The sequence below is a fragment of the Eupeodes corollae genome, chromosome 3 (assembly GCF_945859685.1).
Source record: "Eupeodes corollae chromosome 3, idEupCoro1.1, whole genome shotgun sequence".
In the NCBI taxonomy this organism is placed as follows: Eukaryota; Metazoa; Arthropoda; class Insecta; order Diptera; family Syrphidae; genus Eupeodes; species Eupeodes corollae.
Window position 1 is genome coordinate 111,896,626 of NC_079149.1, and position 27,246 is coordinate 111,923,871.

Below are 27,246 nucleotides of genomic sequence, written 5' to 3' on the forward strand. Positions count from 1 at the left end.
TAAATTGACATAATTGGAAGATCAAAGCGTGATGTCAGTGGAGCGTTTTTGAGCAATGCGACGACAGCGAAGAAGATGGGTTTAGTGGTCAATGAGGGCAAGTCCAAGTATATAAAATTAAAATAAATTACGTGGCGCAACAGTCCATAGAGATCCAGGATATAGTGACGTACAATACAACTCTCAACCATTCCTGTTTTCGAGTAATTGCAGGGATGGAGGGGACCTACAGTTTATATGCCGAATCCGAACGGCTAGTTTGAGAAAGCACTTTTTTATGGCAAAAATTATCTTGTAAAATTTGTCAATTCCTCGCAAGAGGCAGTACCCGTGAATTAAAAATTTAGGTGGCACAGGCAGGGATTGAACCACTGGTACTTCCAAGTATATGCTGTCATCAAGAAAGGACATTGAACGACAACGTCTTGCCCTTGGACTAAACGTCACCATGGACAGCTATAACTTTGAGGTAGTTGAGGACTTTGTCTTACTAGGCACCCCTATAAACACAAACAACGAAACCAGCGCGGAAATCAAACGAAGAACAATTCTTGCAAATCGCTGTTTCTTTGGACTTGAAGGCAATTGAGTAGTAATATCCTGCCGCGAGCATCTAAAATCACCATCTATAAGACACTCAACATCCCGCTTCTCATTTATGGCGCTGAGGCCTGGACCCTGTGAGAGAAAGATGAGAGCGTCTTAGGATGCTTCGAGAGAACAATTGTTCGGGTGATTTTTGATCCCGGATGCATAGATGGACAGCGACACTGACCTAGTTAACGGAATTAAAGTCCAACGGCTTGGATGGCTAGGTCATGTAGAGCGAATGGTCATCAACGCTTAAGCCTGGAAGATCTTCGAATCCAACCTCGAGTGACGGCCCAGTAGAGGAAGACCGTGACTCAGGTGGCGCACACAGATGGATGAAGAACTCAACCACACATGTTGGTTGAGGCCCAGGTCCGCCCCGGACTGTACCGTCACCTTAAGTAAGTAACAAAATGTATTTGGAACCAAAATACAAACCCAACTCAAATCAACCAAAATGGAAAAAAACCAAAACCAATTTCTTGAAGAAAATGCAAAAAAAAACATTAAATCCAATTTTAAATATTTTTCTTTATATTTTTTAGTTTAATAAAAAAATTCTTCAGCGTATTTATGTGTATAAATATTTTTTTTTCCTTTTTTCGTTTTGTTTGTTCAATTTATAATTATTTTTTTGCAAGTATTCTCATAAAACAATCTTTTCTTTTTCTTTAAGTTTGTTGATGCCTTATTACAATCAAGCCATAACGTTTTAAGCAATTTGATAAAATATTTTGTTTGTTTTTTATTTTTAATATATTTTGTTTAGCTGTTATACACTCTGCTTTAGTAGTATTTATTTTCTTGTTTACTTCTATTCTTGAATTATTTGTTTTTGTTTTTGTTTTTTACTTGCATAGGTCGTGTTAAATAGTTCAAATATATATATACATTTATAATTATATGTGTAAGTACAAACAACATTGTTTTTTAATTTGCTTACGCATATAAGAATAAATATGTATTTATTTTTTGTTTTTCTTTCTTTTTTTATTTTCTTTAATGTAAAATTAAGTTTAAGAAAGATTCATTCCTTAAACAATATAACATGATTTAAAACTTCAATAAAATATATTCACTTGGTGAAATTGGATTTCACTGTGAAAAAGAGGCTGTGAAGAATGTTTGTTAATTCTTTTTATGTGTTCATTCTATTAAAATCAAATATAAAAACAAAAAGAAGTTAATAGAAATTTAATACAAAATTAAATTAAATAAAATAAAAATATATAATATATATTTATCGATGACGGCCGTTATTTGTTATTGCTTTTATTGATTCGGTTTTTTCTTATTTCTATTATATTTTAATATAGTTTAGACAATAATGTAGTGTTATTCATTTCAAATTGCTTCTATCAAACTAACAACGATAAAGCCGGCTTAACTTTAACACTGTTTGGATGGACCATCACCATAATTTAAAAAAAAAATGATTATGTTTAATAATAAAAAATGACTATTTACGTATCATAGCAAAAAAAGAAAAAGAAATGTCCAAACTCAAAGCCGAACTCTTCAACAACAACAAAAATAAAAGAACAACTATTATCCTGCAATAGTTTTTGGATAATATTTTTGTTTGCAATTTCATCTTTTAATTTAGTTTTTTAAAAGAAAGCAAAACCAAGAAAAAAAATAATATCAAAGAGATGCCATCATTCTCCACACATTATTGTTCAATATAGTTTCGACATTCATAATTAGTTACAATAATAATATATAATTATAATTTTCTTTTTAATAAAAACTAACTTTTCTCTGTTATGCTTATTTCTTTCCATTTGTTTGTTTTTCTATTATTATTTCTTTTTAATTTCAGTGTCATAAAAATGTGTGTATGCGTGTGTGTGTGTGTTGTCGGGAGTGTACTGTACGTGTGTGATTAAAATGTTTTAATTTAATTTTTTTTTCATTTGTTCTTTTTAAAATACAAAGTAGTAAGTAGTTTCGATTTCTTTTTTTATTTTTTTTCTTGCATTCTGTTTCTTTTAATATGTTTATAGTTTCATCTGCGCGAAAATGTTAAATATTTAGGATAACGAACCGAAAAAGAAAAACATTGTTATGGTATTTTTTTTGTTTAATTTGTCGCATAGTAAAAATATATGCGAATTTATTCGATCACTTTCAACACCTTGCCGATGGCTATAGTTTTATCTGTAAAGAAGTAAAATGGAAAATGAAATAAGTAAGAATAAAATTTGTTAGCATTGTGAATTTTTAATACTTACTTTCATCTCTAAGAGTGAATCTTCCCATTTGTGGGAAGAGTTTAAATTGTTCAAGGCATATCATTCCAGAACATTCAATTCTCATAATTGCAACTTGGTCTTGTTTAACAAATCTTGGACGTGTTTTTGATTTATCTCCGGTCTTTTTGTCAACCAAACAAATGAGTGCCTGAAAATATAAGAATATTTAAATTTTAATTTTGTTATCAACGCACATTACAATTTATGAAAATAATAAAACGCTGAAGTTTGCTGAAAAATGTCCAAATGTTCTCATTTTAACACAGCGCTACGTTCAAATTGGAGCTTGATCTTAAATGTTTATAGACAGTTTAGAAAGAGCACCGATTGGACGATATTAAACGACTATAGATTCAGGGTCTCATTACCATTTTCTAGCGGAAATTTAACACCATAGAAAAATTAACATAATGTAATTTCGAAAAATTACAAAAAGCAAATTATTGCCATCATGTCAGATATCCAAGCCGTATTAAAAGCATTAAACTTCTATTATGAACTTCCAAAACTAAGGCAGGTTAAACAACTAATAAATACAACCAATTTTTATAGAAAAAATAAACAAGTCTTGCCTCTGTCTAAAGCCAAGTCCAACGTTCAGCTTCCCTATGTATAAGCGGATCACTTCGCACGACCCCATCTGCGGCACTGGACACCTTACTCTACCTAACACTTCTTAATATATTTAGATCTTTCTGGGAGGTTTGTACTCTGAACGACTGAAATTAAGTTTCTCAATTCGCCTTTCCAATCATTGTAGCGTGTGTAGAAGTCTTATCCTGGCTTAAAGAAAACGTAATATCAACATCTGATATCCGTATTTTCTCAGATAGTCAGCCCGCTAATATAATCTCGGGAATCTGTCTATACAAACTCTATAACAGTCCATAACTGTCGATCATCTCTAATGGAGATGGCACAGCAGTTTAATATTCACCTTTGCTGGGTGCAGGACCATAGAGACATTCTAGGTAACTGTAAAGCAGATGAACTTGCCAGGAACGGTACAATGCAGACCATCCTACCACGTTTGGCAAATGCTGGCATACCAATCGCTAGTAAACTGCTGCGTTGCTATGAAGAAGGCACAAAACAGGTGAAACAACATCACCACGTGTCAGGTCACAAAAAACATCAACACTAGATTTAAAGCGATCAAGGTGCTTGCTATCTCTAAGCAGATCAAATGTAAGCTCGATAATAGGTATCACTCTCACGTTACGTAAGGGACTCAAACTGGATCCATTGAGCTTAGGAGGAAGCCTCAAGTAGTATCACAATGGGCCATTAAACTGGCCTTAGTGTGTCCGATTCCTTCATGGAAAGCCACTTTAACCTACTCTAACCTAACCTGGTCTTTGATCACTGAGAGTGAAATAGAAACCTGAAAATCCTAGATCAAGAGAGTAGATATATGAAAGTTCTATACTGGGTAATGGACTATATGGTCTATTAGGTCTATTAGGTAAACCAAACGCAATCAATCAACAGAGACACGGATATCTAGAACATTTACCTATTAAAAGATAAGAAATGACCCTCTTTTAAAATTGTGAGGGCATACTTGTATGGGTATTCCCATCCAGTCTTAAATTGATAATTACTGTAAATTTGTTCTCTCAGGAATCACACTGGCTTATTAATTATATTTATTTTTCCGGTTGAGCCAACAAATAATTATAAAACCATTTTTATGCATTCCACCATCCATTAACGGGCGTTTGAGTAAGTAAAAGTCTGAAAAATTAAGTAAAAAAGGCACTGATGTTCCCAAATTTCAAATCAAATGGTGTGGCGCAACAGCTCATTGTGAACCAGGGCCTAGTGACTTACAACTCTCAACCATTCCTGTGTGCGAGTACTGTTGTCAGGAATGGAAGGGACCTACAATTTTAGGCCGAATCCGAACGGCTAGTTTGAGAAAGCACTTTTTCATGACAAGAATTACTCTTGAAGGATTTGTCAATTCCTCGCAAGAGGCAGTACCCGCGAAAATTATTTTTTTTTAAATTAAGGTGGCAGAGGCAGGGATTGAACCCAAGACCCCTTGCGTTAATGCAATTGATATTGGCCTGCACAGCTATCCTACTAGCATACTAGTTTTTTTTCGAGTCTTAGACCACTCGTAGACTTCTGATTAATAATGGGTGGTAAAAGTTTAAGATGATGTTGAATGACACCTAAACGTCAAGTTTTGTTCTGTATTTCATTTGAAAATTCTCAATTTCAGACTTAATCAATTTAAATCATGGAAAGATACACAATCGAGCAACGCGTTAAAGTTATTCTAGTTTATTATGAAAATGGGCGTTCCGATCAAAATGCATATTGTGCACTTCGTGATTTGTTCGGTTAATTTATTTGTCTTAATGCGTAATCGGAAAAAGCGTAGGAGATATGAAGACACCACTGCGATATTGTAGCTGAAGAGCCGTCCACCTCAACTCGTTGTCGTGCCCAACAATTGCACCTTTCTCGCTCGTCGTTGATGTACATTTTACATAAAGACTTCCATTTACATGCTTACAAGGTGAAAATGACTCAATAACTAAAGCCCTTTGGCCATTTCAAGCGTCTTCAAGGGTCAGAATAGTGGGAAAAAATGGCAACAGTGAATGATCAATTTTCGAAGAAAATCATCTTGAGTGATGATAAGGTACATTTTCACCTCAGTCGATTCGCCAATAAGCAATTGTCGCATTTGGACGAATGATAATCCGTGAGTAATTGTCGAAAAGCCAATGCACCCACAAAGAGTGACTGTTTGGCGCGGTTTATGGGCTGGCGGCCTCATCGTATTTTTTAAAAATGGGGGTCGGTCAGGTTTAAAAATGTTGCTCAAAATTGTTCTCTTCGCAATTTCCCAAAGGTTCTCTATCGGGTTTAGGTCTGGGATGAACATGGTAAAACCTCAATCTCTTTTTCTGCAATCGACTTGTCGTGTTTGGACGTCTATTTCCCAATGGGCATAAGGCAGCATGGTGTTACAAAGGATGTCTACATAGTCTTCAGATTTCATTATGGCCTCCACTTTTTGAATTGGCCCGATTGCTTGGACAAAGAAGCAGCCCACGACCAAAATTGAACCACCTCCATGTTTGACTGCCCATTTAGTGTATTTTGGATTAAGCCTCTCACCTCTTGGTTTTCTGACATGTTGTTTTCCACCCGACCCTTGCATATTGAACTTTGATTCATCAGAACACAAGACCGTTTCGAATTGAGGTGAGTTTTTGCAAAAATTAAACAAGCTTTCACATTTTTTTAAAAATAAATAGCTCTCTGAAAACAACGCTATCCGACCTGCAGTGCTCGGCGCGCGACAGTATAGTTGATGGATCAATGGGTAACCTAAGTTCAATTTTTGCTTCCCTGGATGATTCCGTGGGTGTTCTTCCGAAAAAATTGTTATTTTTCAATCATCTTTTGCTGTGGTACTTCGAGGCCTTCCTTCTCTATGATGGCTAACACCTTTTCACTTTTGAAGATTCTACAAATAGTTGATTTTTGAATTGAATATTTCTTTGAAATTTCTTTTTGTGATGCTTCTTTTTTGAAATCACTCATAATTCTGGATTTTATATCCGATAAATATTTCCAGCCATTTTTAAAACAAGTATTTTTTTCAATTTAAAAAGAATTTATCTTAAAAACTCGTTTTAACGATCAAAGTCACGGCTAAAACTAACTAAACAAATCAAGCTACACGTACAAACTTACCAACCTCAAAATAAATCAGATTAACCTTAATCAAAATGATACGAAAAGAGAAATGGCCAATAGTTGCAAATGTTTTGCACAGCTGAAATTATTATTGTTTTTGTAAAAGCAGTGCATTTTTATAATTTGCCTGTGGATCATTGCTTTAAGATTATGAACAATTAGGTGACAAATAAAAAAGTCTAGAGCAATAATTTGAATGGAACAAAATCTATATACACGAATGTTAATTTTTTTTGTTAGGCGGTGATAGTTGAAAAAGTTTTGCACAATACTGTACATATGTACAAAAATAATGCCAAATTTATATTCTTTTTTTTTCGGTGAAGAAAAGTTTAACATATTAGAAAAGAAAAAATCTATTAAAGTATTTGCTAAGACAAGAACCTACTTTTAAAGTTTTGCCATGAAAATACAAAAATATTTAAATAAAAAACTTACCTTGACCGTAACTTCTTCTGCCGCACAATGAATATGCATAACAGCAGAATAACCCGCGCAAATAATTGATTTGTGTTCTAGAATCACAACTTGGGCATCAAAGACTTTTCCTGTTTTAATTGGGTTATGGAAATCACATAAGACAAATCCAGGTGATACGTCTTCTTCTTCAATTCCCTTTAAAAAAATGAAAACAATTGTCTAGATATGTTCTTAAATTTTCAAATATTAAATAGAATTTACCTTCAGTTTAATTTTAACATTTTCACCAGGACCCACAGCTGTTACTTCATCATCATCGGTCCACACTTGATCCACAGAAACTTGCGTCTGCAATTGATAAAATAGAATTTAGACAAATAGAGAAATTAGATTTTATTGTGAAATTCTTACCCTATTAGGCATAACTAAAAGATTTTGACCCTTCTTAGCGCATCCCGATTCAACTTTTCCCATAACAACTGTACCCATATCCTTGTACTTATCAACAATGGGCATTATAAATGGTCCATCTAGTTTACGGTTCAACGAAGGCAACTGATCAATAAATGGAATAAATGCAAGTCCCTTATACCATGAGCATAGGCATTCTGGCACCGAATCACGTAGACCTGCACCATTTAGACCTGAACAAGGCATAAATGTCAAATCCTTGCCGGCATTAAAGCCCAATTTCTTTAAATAGGGCAAAATTTTATCTCTGCATTCGTTGTATCGAGTCTCATCCCAACTAACAGTTGGATCATCCATTTTGTTGACCAATACGACAAGATGTTTTACACCGGCAGTTTTTGCTAACATAGCATGCTCTCGTGTCTGCCCTCCACGATCGAATCCGGTTTCGAATTCTCCTTTTCTAGCTGAGATCACAAGAACGGCTAAATCGGCTTGCGCAGCACCACCAATCATATTTGGAACGAAACTCTTGTGACCAGGAGCATCGAGAATTGTGAAATGCTTGCGTTCAGTCTCAAAAAAGGCTCGGCCTACTTCCACAGTTTTTCCCTTGTCACGTTCCTCTTGATTTGTATCCAAAGCCCAAGATAGATACCAACTTTCACGGGACTTTTCACGAGCTTCACGTTCGTATTTTTCTAGAGTTCTCTTGTCTACCATACCTGTGAGTGACATGATTTGTCCACCGATTGTTGATTTACCAGCATCTAAAAATTTTGTTTAAATGAAATTTTAAATAAATGTAAAATAATTTAAAGAGATAAAAGAGATTTACCAACATGACCGATGAATACAACGTTAACGTGTTCCTTTTTGCTCTTAGTGTCCTCGATTTTTGGTGGTTTCTTTTTGGAAATTTTTGGTGTTGCTTCTCCTTCGGCTTCACCATCCTCAATTTCGTCGGCTTCTTCTTCATCTGGAGTAATGATGGGATCCTCTTCGACATCCCAACTGTCGCTTGGATCGTTTTCAGCTATACACAAAAATAATAAACAAATTTAATAAACAATCAAACGTTACATATAAACAAAAATCAAAGCCAAATTTTACTTCCGCGAGAGACAATTTAAAAAAACAAATTAGATGGCTATTATGTGATTTTCTGTGACTTATGTATTTAGCAGATAAATACATAAGTCATAGGCATTTCATTAATGTCATAAGGCATTAGTTGACGTTAAAGTTCTATTTTTGGATCGTTCAATAAAAGCAAATTTATCACGACTTTCCCGCATAACATGTGACTTTATAGTTGAATTATACTGGTAGAACCGGAAATCATTTAAATTAAGGGGGTATTCTGGTCTAGAGACATGAATTTTATGTAATTTTTGAAGTGCTGTAGAAAAAAGCAAGCTACAATTTTACCATCAATTTTTTTATACATTATTTATTCACATTAGAAGCATACAAAAAAAAATAAAAAAGTAAAAAAAAATAAAAATTCCGTTAGTTATCAGCTGATAGAGTAGTGCGTCTCAAAAATTTGGTGCGTGACCATACCCACGATTTTAACTCTCCTAGAAATCTGAAATCAAAAACTAAAAAAGATTATTAATCTACAATAATGTCGCAATGTCTGGAACTACGGAAAAGTTACAAACATTTTTTTTTACAAAATGGCGGCTGTCTAAAGAAAAATACAAAAAATTTACCATTTTTTGAACATTCTTCGATTTGTTAAAAATAGTAAAAATAAAAATTTGGGGATGGCCGTAGTTCCGGACGTAGACAAGTCCCTAAAGAAGACTTTCTTAAAATTTCAAGTAAATCGGTTCGGCAGAACCTGAGAAATCGTGGGTATCAGATTCAAAAAGACAGTTCTGAGAAAAACGCGTTTAAAGTACCCCATTATGTCTTTTGTTCTATTAGTTGCAGCCCAACCGATTTGGATGGCTGCTCAGCAAAATACTTATTTCTCCGAAAATAATTTGAATTTGGGAAAATCCTCTAGTAGACATATTCTTAAATAGTTAAACTATGAAAATATGAAAAGAAAAAAAAATCGATTTTTTTTAATTTCTAGACCAGAATACCCCCTTAAGGTCTTTTTTTTAATAATTAACGGGCACTCAGGAGGTTATTAATACCCTTAACATGTTTAAAGTTTGAACACAGTGTGAGCTTTAGGAAAATAGGGAAGGATAAAAGATGATGATCATGATGATAGGAAAAAACATAGTTGGGTAAAGCATTCCACATTCTCGATGTGCGGTTAAAGAAAGACTCTTGATAGCACGTCCGAAATTGAGCTCAAGGTTAAACTGATTTGCATTCCTAGAAGTTCGATTATTGCGTCTGAATTGTTTGACGGGGGGTGGGGATGCAACTGGCTAGTTCGACAGAAAACTGTTTATAAAAATATCAGTAGAAAAACGAATGTCACGAAGCATTGCGGCGGTGTTCGAGTGACGTAATTGATTCGGTTATAGTTCTATCGCCTATCATTTTCAAAGCTCTTCTTTGGATCCTGTCAGTACTGCTGTCAGGGATGGAGGGGACCTACAGTATTAAGCTGAAACCGAACAGTTAATTTGAGGAAGCACTTTTTATGACAAAAATTACTCTTGGAGAATTTATCACTTCCTCGCAAGAGGCGGTACCCGTGAAAAAAACTTTAGATGGCATTTGCATGGATCGAACCCGAGACCTCTGGCATGACAGTCCAACGCACTAACCATCGATCCACGAGTACTACAATATGCGAATGAAGGCTTTGTAACATACAGATGTGATCATTCCATAAGAGGTGATCTGTGATACACATACCGAGTACTGAAAGTTGAGTAGTTTCCTGGATGCAAATTCCGCTCATTGATAGCGGCATCGGGGGTCTATTACGGTTTAAGGACAGGAGACAGCATTGAGTTTTGTATAGCATTAAATTCCACACGGTTCTTAGGTTAGGTTAAAGTGGATGTCCAAGATAGAACACCAGGTTAAGCAAAATTAGCACATGATAGGGAACAAAATTGCACTTGAAATTTCTTGATCTAAAGTAGATTGAAATCTACTTTATTGGTTTAATAAATGATTACTACTTAAGTGCAAATAACTTGAACTATTCTCAAATGATTTCTAAAGGTGGGTGTCCATTTGAGAGTAAACGTGCTGCAAGTCGCAAGTGGATGTCCAAGATGGAAACGGACACACTTAGGTCAGTTTAATGGACCATTTTGATACCACATACCACTGTTCTTAATTCCCCATTATACAATGCTGTCAAAATCAGAATTTATTGAGCTGTTAAAGTTCCACATCCGAAGGACAAGGATGTGAATCTAGAAACAAATTTTAAAAGCTGATTGTATTGTCACCAGCGAAACATTTTAATATATTAAAAGTGACAGACAAGAGATCGTTTATGAATGTGAGGAAGAGAGTCGGTGACAAAACGGAGCCCTGGGGAACACCAACATTTATTTTATGACTTGAAATCATCCAATACAACTTGTATTGAACGGTTAGGCAGGTTCTTTCGTCAGTACCAAAAGCACGCATTTTCGATAAGAGAGCTTGGTGCCAAACTCTATCAAATGCCTTTGAAATATCTTTAAAAAAGATCCATCTTTTTATGAATTTAAATGTTGAACATGACCACTTTTTAGACTATGTTTAATTAAAGGTTATTTGGTATTATATTTTATGCAAATAGCTTTTAATTATTGCTGAACAAAACAACAGCTTCAAAAAAAACTATTGATTTGGCTTTGACAAATATAAAATAATTTGTAAGGACTAAGTAAAACTGTTTACAAATTACTAAAGAACATCTTCGATCAAGTTATGCATTATATAGAAACTCCACCCTTTTTCTAAGAAAAAATAATGACTTAGCTACTGGTATTTATTTCGTTTTTCTAAATTAGAAAAATTATTATTTGAGATTTTCAAAAAAATCTTTTTATTTTCTTAAGCTTAGAATAACAATCAGTTCACACGGAGGTTTTTGAAAGTTTGCAATCCCAAGCTGAGCGTAACAAAACTACCCTGTTCCTCAGATGGAATTGCTAAATTGTATCTTTTTAATTCAGAACTCTGTTTTTCACATGTTTTTATGAGAAATTGACAAAGGCTCACATCGTACCCGTAGGGATTGCAAAGTGGGCCTCATCCATAAACTCAAAAAGTGAATCTGTTCAGATGCTAAACAACTACCCTGTAAATGAGTGTGTGAGTTTTTAGCAAGTGAATAATATGTTTGCAATAGCAGACAAGCGTTCTGTTTCCTTCTTAATTGCTATTCGCTTCCTTCTCGAGCCGATAGAGGAAAACTTTGTTCTTGATGCATTGTCAACAAAGGTTCAGTTGTCGTTGATCTTTTCAAATAAAATCGCGTTAAACACCATGAATAAAATGGCGCAACACAATGAAGAAGCCTATGTTGACTGAAAAACATGAAACACAGAAAAGCGACTCCCTTGGCGCATGAGAATATTAATAGATTTTGAAAATGTAATTTTTACTGATGAATGTTCTATATGGGCACGTTCTATCCTCACGCGAGCCTGGTCAACTTTCACCAATAGGCTTGTTCAGCGAACCGTAAAACATGGAATAAAGATGCATCTTTGGGGCTACTTCTCAAAGCAGGGATTCGGCACTTTGTACCTCTTTACTAACAAACTAAATGCCAAAAAAATGACAAAAATCTACAAAAAGGCTTCACTGCTATCTGCCAAACGATGGTTCATCAAAAAAAAAAATGACGATTGGATTCTGCAGGAGGACAACGATCCTAAACACCGCAGCCCTGTACTCAGTGGAAGACTCAATCTGGCATCGTTACATTGGATTGGCCCTCGCAGTTGCCCGAAGCAAACCCTATCGAAAATGTGTGCGCATATATTAAACAAAAGCTTCGTGGAAGACGCGCATACACTTTGAAGCAGTTGTCTTACCAAATTCGTCGGATCTGGAGATCCTTGCCACTAGAATACGCCGTCAAATTAGTAGAAAATATGCCTCGGCGATGCCAGGCAATTATCGACGCCGGTGGTGACTGGACACATTATTGACCAAATTGCATCATTGTTTTATAATGTGTACAATGCATATATACATAAATATGAAAGTTTCATAAAATATTTTTTTTAAATAAGTTAACACGACCACGCTCTTAATTGACAGACTGTATATTCAAATTTTCTGGCGAGCCACAGGAATATTTCAGAAAATTATAAAGCCGATAAAATCGTGATACTTAGTACAACATTAAACAGTTTACAAAACGTTTACTAATGGAACAGAAAGCCAACACCAGGTTAAGCAAAATTAGCACATTATACAAAACAAAAAAAGAACAAAATTGCACTTGAAATTTCTTGATCTAAAGCAGATTGAAATCTACTTAATCGATACTACTTAACTGCAAATAACTTGAACTTTTCTCAAATGATTTCTAAAGGTGGGTGTGCATTTGAGAGTAAACGTGCTGCAAGTCTCTCGAGAGCGATCTCGCAAGTGGGCATAGTCTGGAGAGTAGCTCGCGTACAGTTGACTCATTACTCTCGACATTGGATCTTTTTGAAAATCACTCGCAAGTGGACACATGTTTTTACCACTATCCGAAATAAGCTCGCGGATTACCAACACAGTTCATATTTTGCGAGTAGCTGTCGAGAAAAAACATGGCAGATGTGGAAATTCGAGGAAACCAATGAACTTGAGTCATTTAAAGAAGAATTAAAACAGAAAGTAACAAATTCTTTTTTCTTTTTTAAGAACAGTGCCGATAATTGAAGCAGCTGCAACCCTTTCCTTGTATGAATACATGGCCAAGTGATAATATGCTAGCAAAAGAAATCTATCAAGTGAACACGATTATGAGAGTACCCTCAGCAAGAAAACTCTCAATATTCAAGCAGAGAGCCCTCCATAGCAATATTTCTAAAATTTGGCTCTCAAATGGACAGCTTCCCGAGAGTTGCTTTTGATAGTTACCTAGAAGAATTACTCTCAAATGGACACGCACCTTTAAGAACTATATTGAAAAAGAAGACAAAAATAAAATTAATCACCTTCCCTGAACTCCTTTATCGAAAAGATCTCACAGATCCGATACACAAAAATAAACAATTTGTTTCATTGAGAGGTACCTCAATGGGTTAATTCATTGTTTTTCTAGTTTTAACAATACTTTCCGACACACGAAAGCAACTTCTCAAAAGCCTCAACTTCTCAAAGTACAGCCATTCGATGTTTCTAAAAATCTTACCGGATGTCAAAATCCTCATTTGTTGATGCCTTAACTGTGTTTTATGATTTATAAAAGCTAGCTTTCTTTTTGACAGCCTTCTCAATCTTAACTAAACTAACTCAACCTAGCTCCTTGTTATTCATACGATTCACTATGCTCTGTTGAAATGCCCGTATCATTATCTAGATTGAATTATGACAATTCCACGTGCACTGCGAGGAATTGCACCAAGAGTTACTCTCTCTCTCTTCAACTGAATCTAAAATTATATTCAGATGCAGAGCATAAATTTGTCCATACAAAATAACCAAAATTGATTCAGAAATATTGCAACGCAAGTACAATGCTTAGTATTTCTTAAAAATATATATACGGCAATATATTTAAGACATTGCGCATGTAGCTTAGAATGAAAACTGTTGTGAATGATAGGTCACTTCAAACTTAATGTTGCATTCTTTATTATAATCACTTTTACAGCTAACTACTTATCACTTGATTTTCTTGATTATTTGCTTTTTAAGTCTTCTCTCATTTTATAGGAACTCATGTATTCATTGTAAATCTAGGTTACTGCAACTAAGATAATCAATTTCTTTAGATTATACCCTCAACGCATTAAGCTTAGAAAACTCATGGTCATCATCATTTTACTAACTTCAATTGCTGTTTTGCTGACTGGACATGAGGACGTTGTCATTTTTAACTGAAATCAACATAACTCATACATAATTATTATTTGAAAGATTAGATTATCCTTTTTTTAAAGGATCCAATTTCTTTAAACCTAAAACTAATTCACTTTGAATTCCTTCTCACAAAAAACACAGAAAAGATCACTTAGAAACTAGATAGGTTGGTTGTTCCCCCTTCTATGATGACTCACTCAAAATTCACAAAAAGCTTCCCAAAAAACGTTTTAAAAAAGTATCACTAAAGTAATGAAATTATAAATAGGTTTTAAAAAATATATATATAAATTAAAATTTAGTACAAAATTAATACCCATTGCAAGTGAAAGTAAATATCTATCGGCGACGAAGGTTTCTCAGCGTTAAACTGGCTAAAAGCAGTTTCTGTTGGCCACAAGCGGGAAAGTTTTCTACTACTTCGAGTACGAGAGAATACACAACGTGTACAATAGCAGCAGAGAATTTAAGAGTTCCTTATCAAATAAGTTCACAGAAAGTTAAAACAAAATAATTTGAAACCACAAATTAACACAAAATTAATTAAATCTTAAATACAAATTAAATTGAAAAAATAAAACTGGGTGGGAGAAATGAAAAACCAAAAAACCCAAGACGACCAACGACCCACGACCGACGACGTGTCAACGAGGAGAACGAGAGAAGACAAAAAGATTTCTAGGTTATGTTTAACAATATGGTTAATACCAATATCGCAGGGAAAAATTTAAAAAAAAAACTCTTCTGGCTCTACTACCTACTACCTCTGCCTCTCTCGCATTAGTTGTCAAAAATATCTTTATAAACATTTTCAATCGAAGAACAAATTTAACTTATTTTGTTCGTTCTCTCTCGTTATCAATATTTGTTCTTTTTTTGGCAGCAGGCAGCATTATCATGGAAAAAATAACCTGTCAACCGGCTAGGTGTGGATTTTTGCTTTTGTAGAAACGAGAACGAGATTTGAGTGATTTTTCGTTTGCCATTACCCGTCCCTTGTGTGGGTGATGGACAAAGTTGAACACTGGAAAATGCATTTTTCGCAAAATCACAAAAAAACCAAAAAAATGTTACGAAATCATGAGAGATATCAGTTCAATGAGTTTTTCGATCTTTAGGGGATTTCATTTTTGTCATTGAATTTTCGCATGTGTAGGTAGTCAATAGGTAGGTAGAGTACAAACCATTATTCTCGGGAAGTTTCTCAAATAATTCTGGGATGATGGACTCGGCGGCACCTGAAGGTGATAATTGCTGTTGAGGTATTGTTGGAGTTGTAGCGGCCGGAGGAGACGAGGTTGACTGCGGCTGGGTGTCGGGCGAGGAGTCCATAGAATCCGGTTGAAGATGAAGAGGCTCTGTGGGAGTGTTGTTGGTGCTGTTTGTTGTGCCAGTTGATGGTGCAATTATTGGGGGCGGAGCAGCAGCTGCAGCTGGTGGTGCTGCAGCGGTAGGTGGTGGTCCGCCAAAGCTGAAGCTCGGTACAAATTCCACAGCATTAACATTTAATGTTGAGAATTTTGCAGGCATATCGCTGTTGCTGTTGTCTTGAGCCATTTTTTCGGCCTTCTTTTTTCTTCTGTTCTAGATCTCTTTTTACTTGTTGAACTTTTATTAGATATTTGATTCACAAGTATGTTGAGTACTTGGAATATTTATTGATTATTACTTTACCGTTTCTTTTAATTTATTAAGCAAACAAATAAAAGAATTCTTGGACGTGATACCCGAACTACACGCGTTTTTTTCGGCAACACATCAGTCAAAATGGCCACGCATATATGGGGTAATTTTTTTTTTAGTGCAGCAAAAACTTTTTTCCAGTCATGTGAAGTTAGTTGCAGTTTAGAGAATTTTGAAGGTTGACATGAAACCTGTTTGGGGATCTAGATGGGCTGAAAATAGGTGAATTTCTTTACTCAGTTTCTATATTTCTTAAGGCGAAAGTACATAATCCGCTTTGTGAGAAATTTGCATTCTTTGCAGAAAAAAATAAAATGCTTTTCCTCCATAAAAACTAAAAGTAAATATTTGATAATGTTAATTAAGGCCTACTGGTCCAAAATAATGTATGTTTTTTCCTTGATACATCAATTTTGTAGTTTTGAGCAAAATATGTTAGAATTTTAACTTGTTAAGAATTTTGAGGGTTTATTTACGGTGGGTTAGGTATTTAACAAAACATTCATAGATTCTGATTCAATGAGGAAAATAATTTGAAATCAGCTTAATCTAAATTTAATAGCTTAAACTATTGATTCCTTTATATTAATTTTATTTTACAAGCGTATTTAAGATAATACGAGATGGTATGATCATGGGCTAAAAACGACCTACAGTATGCAAAATTAAACTCAAATTAGAGCAGAAAAAGAATTTATAATGTCTATTACAGAGTTTGTTGATTTTGACATTTTTGGTATGGTATATTGACATTTGATTTCCACCACAGCGCACGTTACGGAATTCTTTAATTGGTGTGAACGTAAGGTCTTAAGACACTGTTTACATCGGTCTCTTTTGATGTCCCATAATTGTATCTTCTTATCACTTAAGGCTAGGCGCGCACATGCAACTTTTTTGAAACAAAATAGTTCGATCGTTAGTTGCCCAAACAACACGCACATAAGCAACAAAATAAACCAATACATATTAAACATTAATTCACCTTGACTAAATTTTTCTCTCTCTTGCACTTACAGAAAATTATTCAACGATTTAGTTGAATGTCAACTAGCAATTAGCTATAATTCCTTGTGACAAAAACTAAGGAATTGGTTTGAGGTGATCGTTTAGTTTGTGTGAAAACACAAACTAAAAAGTTGCTCGAATGGGCGACTGAATGGTTTCTGCATGTGCGCGGACTCTTATATAAGTCTGTAGTGCTCAGTTTGAAACCAACAGTTTCTAAACTAAAAGTTGCATGTGTGCGCCTATCCTAACTGTGGTTTGGAACATTGATTTCAAAATTAATTTTTCTAATCATTTTCATCCATTTTTTGTATTATAATTTACACTTATCATTTACTTAAATAAGTTATTTGCCTCAGGCTTCTGAATTCTTTTTATTTGGGAATCACTAAAGGTAGTCACTGATGAACAAACTAATTTGACAGGAGTCAAAAAATACAATGCCCGACTTAAAAATGGTGTGCATAAGGTGACACTTGAACGTTTTTGTAAACTAATTTACACAATGTTTTTTTCCTTTAAAAATGAATAGCATATTTTGAATTATATAAAAAAGGACTTAAGTAGTTGAAATTAAACAATTGCATACTAGATATAGACTGCTAGAAGTCAACTTCTCTTTGATGTCTTTTATTTGTAGGCGATTAACTTTTAGAATTTGATTTTTATATTTGTCTTTATAATAAAAGTGTTTTTTTGGAAAACAAGAATTGGCGTTTTTAAATCAATTGTTATTTTTCCACCAAACTTACCAGAGGGGAAGCAAAGCTAAACAATTGGAACCACTCATGAACATCAATTGATTAACAATGCCTTTAGGCTAGGCGCGCACATGCAACTTTTTTAAAACCAAATAGTTCGATCGTTAGTTGCCCACATCATCAACATCAACATCACGCACATAAGCAACGAAATAAACCAATACATATTAAACATTTATTCACCTTGACTACATTTTTCTCTCTCTTGCACTTACAGAAAATTATTCAACGATTTAGTTGAATGTCAACTAGCAATTAGCTATAATTTCCTGTGACAAAAACTAAGGAATTGGTTTGAGGTGATCGTTTAGTTTGTGTGAAAACACAAACTAAAAAGTTGCTCGAATGGGCTACTGAATGGTTTCTGCATGTGCGCGGACTCTTATATAAGTCTGTAGTGCTCAGTTTGAAACCAACAGTTTCTAAACTAAAAGTTGCATGTGTGCGCCTATCCTAACTGTGGTTTGGAACATTGATTTCAAAATTAATTTTTCTAATCATTTTCATCCATTTTTTGTATTATAATTTACACTTATCATTAACTTAAATAAATTACTTCCCTCAGGCTTCTGAATTCTTTTTATTTGGGCATCACTAAAGGTAGTCACTGATGAACAAACTAATTTGACAGGGGTCAAAAAATACAATGCCCGACTTAAAAATGGTGTGCATAAGGTGACACTTGAACGTTTTTGTAAACTAATTTACACACTGTTTTTTCCTTTAAAAATGAATAGCATATTTTAAATTATATAAAAAAGGACTTAAGTAGTTGAAATTAAACAATTACATACTAGATATAGACTGCTAGAAGTCAACTTCTCTTTGATGTCTTTTATTTGTAGGCGATTAACTTTTAGAATTTGATTTTTATATTTGTCTTTTTAATAAAAGTGTTTTTTGGAAAACAAGAATTGGCGTTTTTAAATCAATTGTTATTTTTCCACCAAATTTACCAGAGGACAAGCAAAGCTAAACGATTTTAACCACTCATGAACATCAATTGATTAGCAGTCCATATTTTTTTCAATGCCTTTAGTTTTATTAAGAAATTTGTTGAATGGATATTTGACTTTGTCACCCTTTTGAATAGAATTAAAAATCATGTACTGATCATTCGAAAATCACACTTTCTTCTACTTTTTTTAAAAGTTTAATTGCGAATTTATTTTTCTCTGAAAAAGTTTTTTTTCTATTTTCCGAACTGAAATATATTTTTATGAGCTTTTATGTTTAAAAGTGAAACAAACCGTGACAAATTTCTGTAAGTAAAAAAATGTCGGTGGATTTTAATCAGTAGTTTTTGTTCAGAAACTTTTAATGTTCGCTTTAAATAACAAGTCGAAGAAATTTCAATGATGAAATCTAATGAAATTTATGGGGCGACTTTCCATTACCGCAGCACGAATTTCCTTCTGATTTTTTTTACAGTTAGGTAGGGGTCTCAATAGAACATGTTTTAAATATTAGGGCGAGGAAACAACTTTAAGTCATAAAAAAAATATTTTCTTTTTCCGACTTAACCCTGCTTTTTTTGTATTGCATTTTTTGATCCTAAAACAAGTTTTTTTTAATTGATAGCATGGCGTACTAACAGCTAGGTATGTAAGGGGGGCCATGCTGCCCCCCTGCTTGGGGTCACTATAGGATTTGGGGTGGGTGCGAGTTTGGGTATATGCCAAGTACTTTTTCATTTGAGCACTAAAATAAAAGAAATCACCAAGAAAAAAAAAACAAGTATGGCAACACTAAACAAAAAACAGGGAAGAAATGTCAAAATCAACCATTTTTGTGTGTTTTGTATGTAAAAAAGTGAACTTTAAAAATTAATTAAAAATAGAAATAAATGTTTCCTCGCTCTAAAATTGCTATAGTTATTATTTATTTGCACATATCTATCGAATAAAAAAAAACCGCGAGTCGAAATTCGTGCTGCGGTAATGGAAAGTTGAGCCAAATTTATAACTCGCTCCAAGAAATGGAGAATATTGTAATAATTATAGGTTTTCGATTGAATTTTGAAAAAAATCAAGCATTAACATTAATTTGTTATACTTTATTTATTTCCGTATATTCTAATGTAGAATCACAACCTGAAATTTGTTTTTTTTTTGAATATATTAAACAATTCATTTAATTAATTTGTTTGCCATCCGCATAATTATTAACCCGTTTACAAATTCTATTACATAACACTGCTCCCTTATACAAAAATTTCCACCTATAAATGCGACTGTGATTAATCCTCGTGCAAACAGGGTGCAAAACGACTAATTTCAAATCGAGACTCGTTTCAGCTTTCTCTTTTGTTCCTCTTTCGTTGATACCTTTTTACGCCATTTTGTACTTTTGAAGTTACTTTTTGAGCGCTTTTTTCTTCTCTATCCAGCTCCCATTTAGCCAGAAAGTGAAGTGGTGTGGCTGTGGCATTTTCTTGTTCCTTCCTTTATCGAGTGTGAAAATTTTGTGAATTCTTTTTTATACGAATAAATTGGAAAAAATACCAATAAATGATACAAAAATCAGTGAAATAATTAAAATATTAACTAAAAAACAGTGATTATGAGTCACAACAACAGTAATAACAACAGCAACCGGCCACCACCTCGCATCGACGGGATGGTGTCCCTAAAGGTAAATCCATAATTTAAGTATATATGTAAAAGAAATAACCTTTTTCTGAAAAAATGGCGTCTTTTTTTTCACTGCGAAAAAAAAATATGAAAATGCTGACGCTGAGCCCCAATTAATATCCATTAAAATATATACGTAAATTTTCACTTCTTCTTTTTTTATTGCAAAGGTTGATAATTTAACTTATCGCACCACACCTGAAGACTTACGACGTGTGTTTGAGAGATGCGGTGAGGTTGGAGATATTTACATACCACGCGATCGGTATACCCGCGAAAGCCGGGGCTTCGCTTTCGTTAGGTAATTGATGGATAACCCTCCTATTTTTGTGCGTTGTGATGATGAGTTTTCTTTGACTTTAGATTCTATGACAAGAGGGATGCTGAGGACGCACTCGAGGCTATGGATGGTCGCATGTTAGACGGCAGGGAGTTGCGTGTCCAAATGGCTCGTTATGGACGGCCAACTTCCCCCACAAGACGAAATGGACGCGGAGGCGGCGGTGGTGGAGGTGGACGACGTCGTCGTTCACGCTCACCCAGACGTCGCTCGCGCAGTCCAAGGCGCAAGCCTTCGTACTCGCCGAGATCAAGATCTCGCTCTGCGGGAAGCCGTTCACCAGTTCGTCGGACTAAATTCTCACGCAGTCCCGTCCGCAAATCACTGAGCCGCAGTAATAGCCACAATGGCGGTCGCAGTGTTTCGCGCAGTCGCAGCCGTAGTAGGACTTAGATACTTGCCAGAGGTGAGATTAGAAAAAATAATCGACTAAATAAGACTAAACATTTTTTTTTTTAAATAATTTGTATGCATATTTTTAAAACAAGATAAATTAAACTAAACACTTGAAACACAATTTATTTTTTGTTTGTAAAATTGGGGCATAATTACACATATCATTGGAAATTTTCCAAACTACCCCTATTTTCGAATTCCAAAGAATGACAAAGGAAATACACCCCTAATTTCTTCCTTTTTTTGAAGTTTTAAAGGGTCAGAATAAAGGATTTATTTAGCTTGCTTTTTTTTTGTTTGCTGAAAAAACTTGAGCCAATATATTTTGGTGGGAAAACATTCAATACGTATGTGGTTGTTTTTTTTCTAGTAGCTGAATCGTATTCTCATCTCAAATTTATTTTATAACTTGTAGTCTTTCAAATTATGCTAATGAGAAAAATATTGTTCTTTTTTTTTTGCATTTGGATAACTTTAGGAATTGTATAGGGAATAGATAAAAGATTCAAGTTTTGTAAACCATAAGGGCAATGAACTACTTAAATAATAAGAGCGACATAATTTTAGGATGAATTGTGTTTCATTAGGGTCAAATCCTTTTTTGACGTTATCACTAATTACAAATGCATTTATATGTAAAAAATGTCTTAGAAGAAAATTAAAGTGTTTAAGAATTGGCTGACACTGTGACAGTCTTTCTAATTTTTATCCCGAATCCAAGGATTTGAGTTGCATATTACACCCGAGAAGAGCTTTTTTTTACTTCTTCCTGAGCTCTGTCTAATTTTGATAGATAACTCAATTAATGCATCACACATAAGACATTAGTTACCCAGATTTAATTTAATTAGAAAATACAAATTTAAGACATTGTTGAAACAGCCTTGCCTTCAAAGTTTTTAAATTTTTTATCAAATAATAACTTTGTAAGTGTTTTGTTAAGTGGGACAAAGTGGCAATATACCAATTTTTGTTGGATTAAAAGCTATTTGGAATTTAAAATAAAATACTGGGGAAGTCTTAGACATTTTTTAAATAACTTGAGGTTTTAAAGGTCTACACTTTAATATGTTAAATAGCATTGTAATCGTTTTATTCGCTAAAATGAAACTTGCAAAATTAGGCAAGTGTAAAATTTCCTTAGTTGGTAGGTATAATTTTCCTTTTTCACGAATTCCATCTTGATGGGAAACGAATTCTGAAAAATGTTAGCACATGTTATTTAAAAAAATTACCAACGAGATTTTTAGTCGAAAAACAGTTTTTACCAATTTTATTAGCATTTCTTAAAAGTTTTTATTTCTTATACAAAAAAATACAAATTGGATGAATTAAATTAATTTGAAGTTAATCTTCTATTATTTACAATATATCGAGAACCGAACACCAATTCTTACCAATTTTGTGTTTTTATTTTTTACTAGCGGCCCGTCCCAGCTTCGCACGGGTAGACACAAATACATAGGTACAGATATTTAAGTTAATAATTCTAATTCTTAAAGCCTCCCTGTGCACTACATTGGCTGTGGTATTTGTAGGTGGCAAAAAAAAGTATTGATTTTCAGGAGATCCTACTCGAGAAAGTGGCACATACAATTGTCCGTCTGAAAAGCACTCTTTCCTTAAGTCGATACCAACTATGGAAAAAGTTTGTCCCTGGGATTTATGTATTGTAAGGGCAAAGGATATTTTTAAAGGGAATTGTAACCTTTTAAAAGATATGAGCAAATCAGTTGGTATCATCAGGATCCGCGGAACATGCTGACCGGGCCACGGGACTAACGATTGTTTCTACAATCACATTTCTTATTTTTAATTTTAGTTCATGGGTGGGCAAGCTAGCAGGATTGAGGGAATTTAAAAATTCCTGTGGGAAGTGTATTTTCGATGTTGCACACGGTATCAACGGATTTGTAACATTTAAAATCACCTGGTACTTTTTCAATAATAATTTTGTTTATCTCATTTACTGAGTCGTTCCTGGTTGACAATATCGCTCTCAAACAGATCCAATGGAAATTTCTTACTGGGGATTGTGTCCATAAGAATTTCTGTACTGTGAACAGTTTGAGCTAATTTAATATCCAACAGTACTTGGGAGCTGTTTGCAATTGGAGTAGTAAATTATCTGTTTCCTAATTTAAGTATATTTTCTGAAAAATTACCACCACGGTTATTGCGTAAATGTGGTCTCATATTAGTGCGTAAATTGAGAGTTTCAATTGATAGCCACAAAGTTGATGATTTGAGGCACGCTTTAATAACAAAAATTAGCCCATCCATCATATTGCATGAGTTTCTTATATTTTTTAATGAGCGGCCCACTGCTTCTACATGAGCTCTATGGCTTATGGTGCACTCCCAAACCCCAAATCATCAGCGACGGATTGAACAAACAGACTGTTGATCTAAAGAAACAGCCAACGGTAATTTAAACGTAGAGTGAGTTTTTTCCCATCATTTAATAGGGTTGCAGCAATTCCTGACGATGCCACTGCCAGATGATTATTCTTTCGATCTAATAGTACTTTTGACAATACTAAATTGGCGCGGGCGTGTCCAAAAAAATAGTTTACCACTGTTATTTTCCACACTTTCAATTATAGCATCGTACACTATTTTTTGATCTACCACTAACTTGGACTTGGGTTAACCAAAATTTTAATTTATTTAACCAAAAAAAAAATTGTATTTATTTGGATAAATAGAATAAATATAAATAATTATAGAACAAACTATTTTACTTGTGTCTTTTTACCCTTTTAATCTAGCGCCTTTCGGTGTATCGCCAAGGAAACCATTGTCATTTTCTTATTTTTTAACGTTTAATATTTTTGGAGCTTCATAAGAAATTTTGCACTACATTTTATGTACAAACGTACATTTAAGATACTTTTTTAAATGAGTGCCAAAAAAAAGCAGTGATTAGGCATCACTGCTTTTTTGCGATGTTGATCGATGCGAAGCTGATTGACAAAAAGTTTTACGTTTAAAAACAACTTTTGCTTTATGATGGATGTGATACTAATAAAAACTCATTGTAATTAAAATCTGGAGCTACGCATTTTATCTCCTCTATAACTTTTCTCCACAATACTGACTTTGATTTTCTGCCGGCAATGAATTTACCTTAATTTATGCGCTGGTAAAATATTCCCTAAAATTCTTCAAATTAATTAATTTATAAACAAATTTACAATTTGATTTTTCCACCATTTTTGCTCCAAAACGGGTCGGCATCTACAACTTATCAAGAATATTGTTGATGCTTTTTTGTTTATATTTGCGCATCAGTTATCGAATTTTGCAATAATGAACAATTGACATTTTAAGTGATGCCAATTATTTGCATTTATGAACGTGCTACAGGGAAGATCGCAAATCATCCCTGCAGTGATGCGTTGGTGATTTTACACTATATTATCGTCCAAATTAAAAGACAAACAAATAGGATTCGACTAAATTTATGTCGAAAAATTAAAAAATTATTTAAGTTTCATTTATTTAAAACAACCACTTCAAATGTATACTAATTTGTAAAGACAAATACATATATCGATACGATAAGGTTAATAATATTTTTTCCTTGCAGGCTCTTGAACATTTGTTTGCAATTAATGCTGCATAGGACCTCGAGTATCCAACAACATCAACATATACACAGGTACATAAATAACATAACTAAACAAAAAACAAAAGAAACAAAAAATAAAAACAACATAAAATATTGTGTATTGTATTTCTAATTTTCTATAATTATTATTACAATGTTTAATTTTTCTACATTACATTTATTATTTTTTTTTATATCGTACGAAATCTTATTAAATTGCAAAATAAGAATAATATTTTTTCAAAATACAAACAGACAAACAAAAATCATTTATTAAAAATAAAAAAAAAACGAATATTTTTTATCAAAGATTAATTGTATAATTGTCTATACATATTTCAAAAAGTTTAGAAAAGAAAAAAAAGGATTTCAAGAAAAACAAAAGAAAACATTAACAAAATCTACTAAACAGAAATTATGTATGAAAAATAACTCAAGACCTGTCGTCTGTCATCATTATTAACAAACAAACAAACAAAAATAAGACAGTACAATTAAATCTTGCAACAGCATAAACTATTTTTTAATTTTTAACTATCCGATATGTTTTGTATTTTATCAAAAATCAAAAACAGTAGAAATTAAACTTGTAGCTTATGGGATAAAATTCAAACTCAAAAAACATAAAAAACAAATATCGTATGCATCGACATACAACGTAGGTGAATAAAATGTAATAATAATAAAAAATATTCAAAAAGCTGTCTTTTTTCATTTGCTTTAATTATTAATTATATGTATATTATACGCATATTAGTATACTAACAGTTACTTTTATTGGCACAAAAAATAAGGCTAAGCAGGAATTTAAAAAAAGTAGTAAACAAGTAGTAGAGGCAAAATTCAGTGATGCAATTATCAGTTTTATTTTATTTTTGTTTGACACACCTTCATCTAGAATTTTTATATTTAAAACCAAAATAATGTTTAAAGACGTGATACTAAATATTAATACTCAAATTCTAACGCAGGACGTTCCTGTCTGTAAATGTAACGTGTGATGCTGCTGCTGCTGCCATTACTGCTGATTTGAATCTTTTCTGTTAACGTGCCTTCAGCAAGTAAACAAAATAGACACACAATACAAATATGCAACTAGCTGACTTGTCTCCTCGTCGGTCAGCAGTGACAGTAAGTGTAAAGAAAGGTGGGTGGTGGTGAAGAGTGAAATATTGCTGTTAGGAGAGAGGGAGAGACATGTGGTGGTGGTAATGGTGTTGAAGATGTTGATGGCCGAGTTACGAAAAGAAAATTTCGAGTGGCTGAAAAGAAAATCAAGCAGAATCGAGGCAGATTAGTCAGTAGCAGAATTTAAGCAGAGCAGAGTTAAAATTCATTCGATCACAAAATCAAAACCAAGCAGATAGAAGAGCAGTTATTGCACTAGCCTGCCTTTTGCGAGCGAGTGTTAAGTAAGCGTTTCAAGCCGCTCCCGTTCCTAGTTTTTTAAATGGGGGAGTGTTTTTTTTTGGCGCAACAACCATAAGCTTTGCTGATTGATTTAAGTTTGCTGGGAAACATTTGTTGCTGTTTGCAAATTGCTGCCCGACAGAGATCTTCTGAGGTTTCCGCCGATATTGCAACAATTACAATTAACAACAACAACCAAACGGCTTTCATGTGGATTTCCACGTTGCTGCTTTGCAGTTTGCTGTTCTTATTAGAAATGTTTGCTTATATCTGACATACGTCGTCTTCGTCGCACGAAAATCCAAAGCAGAGAATTATCAAAAAAATCAAAAAAATGGCTGTGAATAGTTTGCATCTGCTTTTTTATGGTGTTTTCCTGTTGCCTGTTGATCCCTGATATAAAATATGCTGTATTGTTGCTGGTTCGTTTTTTCTAAAAAAGGTAATTTACAGGTTAATTATGAAAGAAGGATGACGACGATGCGGGTAAGTTGCCATAAGATGACTCTTCTTGTTTGATGAGGATTAAAGATTGGGTAAGATTTTTGAATGTTATTTATTTCATTTTCTTTAATTTTAAGCATGTTTTTTTTTTTTTAAATGAAAATAAAAATTTACTTTTTTTGATCAAATCAAAACTATTGTTTTTCATTTAAAACGGACTAAAAGATTTAAAAAAAATGATCATGTCACATGGAGCAAAGAATCACCATTACAGAATGCATGCTATTTTTTGTATAGGTATAAGGGAACCTATAACATGGTGAGCTTAAATGAATAAAAATGTATACATACATACAGACATGGATATTAAAATAGACGCAGAGACAGTTGCTAGATGCATTAGAAGCAGTTTTAACCGTTATCAAAAAAAGTTTGACTTTCTTTTGGAAAATAACTTTTTTTTTATGCTTGTTGATTGTATGGAAATGAACCGTTCCTTTGGTAGGACTGTGTTTTTTGTGGACATTAAAATTGAAACACAGACCTTAATTTTTAACTAGTATCAAAAATATTACTTTTAAATATTTTTTTTACTTTTATAAAAGAA

At 33.6% G+C, this 27,246-nt stretch overlaps 2 protein-coding genes across 4 annotated transcripts; one reads left to right on the plus strand and one right to left on the minus strand.

Moving 5' to 3' along the window:
• Positions 1 to 1,102: 1,102 nt before the first annotated feature.
• LOC129949422 (eukaryotic peptide chain release factor GTP-binding subunit ERF3A) lies at positions 1,103 to 16,137 on the minus strand. Of its 2 annotated transcripts, none has more exons than XM_056060874.1 (7): positions 15,536 to 16,137; positions 8,239 to 8,436; positions 7,401 to 8,170; positions 7,251 to 7,337; positions 7,008 to 7,184; positions 2,826 to 2,994; positions 1,103 to 2,751 (listed from the first exon to the last, which is right to left on the minus strand). In XM_056060874.1, exons 1-7 carry the CDS (start codon positions 15,906 to 15,908, stop codon positions 2,708 to 2,710), a joined length of 1,818 nt encoding a protein of 605 aa, XP_055916849.1. In that variant the 5' UTR covers positions 15,909 to 16,137; the 3' UTR covers positions 1,103 to 2,707. The 2 variants fall into 2 exon arrangements, with proteins under 2 accessions (XP_055916849.1, XP_055916850.1); XM_056060875.1 differs by lacking the exon at positions 15,536 to 16,137 and adding an exon at positions 14,668 to 15,002.
• A 4,042-nt stretch (positions 16,138 to 20,179) lies between these two features.
• On the plus strand, positions 20,180 to 26,396 carry LOC129950278 (serine/arginine-rich splicing factor 2). 2 transcript variants are annotated; one of them, XR_008782096.1, is made up of 5 exons: positions 20,180 to 20,437; positions 20,607 to 20,737; positions 20,800 to 21,182; positions 24,765 to 24,836; positions 25,757 to 26,396. XR_008782096.1 is itself a non-coding variant. In XM_056062162.1 (4 exons), exons 1-3 carry the CDS (start codon positions 20,366 to 20,368, stop codon positions 21,167 to 21,169), a joined length of 573 nt encoding a protein of 190 aa, XP_055918137.1. In that variant the 5' UTR covers positions 20,180 to 20,365; the 3' UTR covers positions 21,170 to 21,182; positions 24,765 to 25,485. The 2 variants fall into 2 exon arrangements, 1 of the variants encoding a protein (XP_055918137.1); XM_056062162.1 differs by lacking the exon at positions 25,757 to 26,396 and having other exon boundaries at positions 24,765 to 25,485.
• Positions 26,397 to 27,246: the final 850 nt, after the last annotated feature.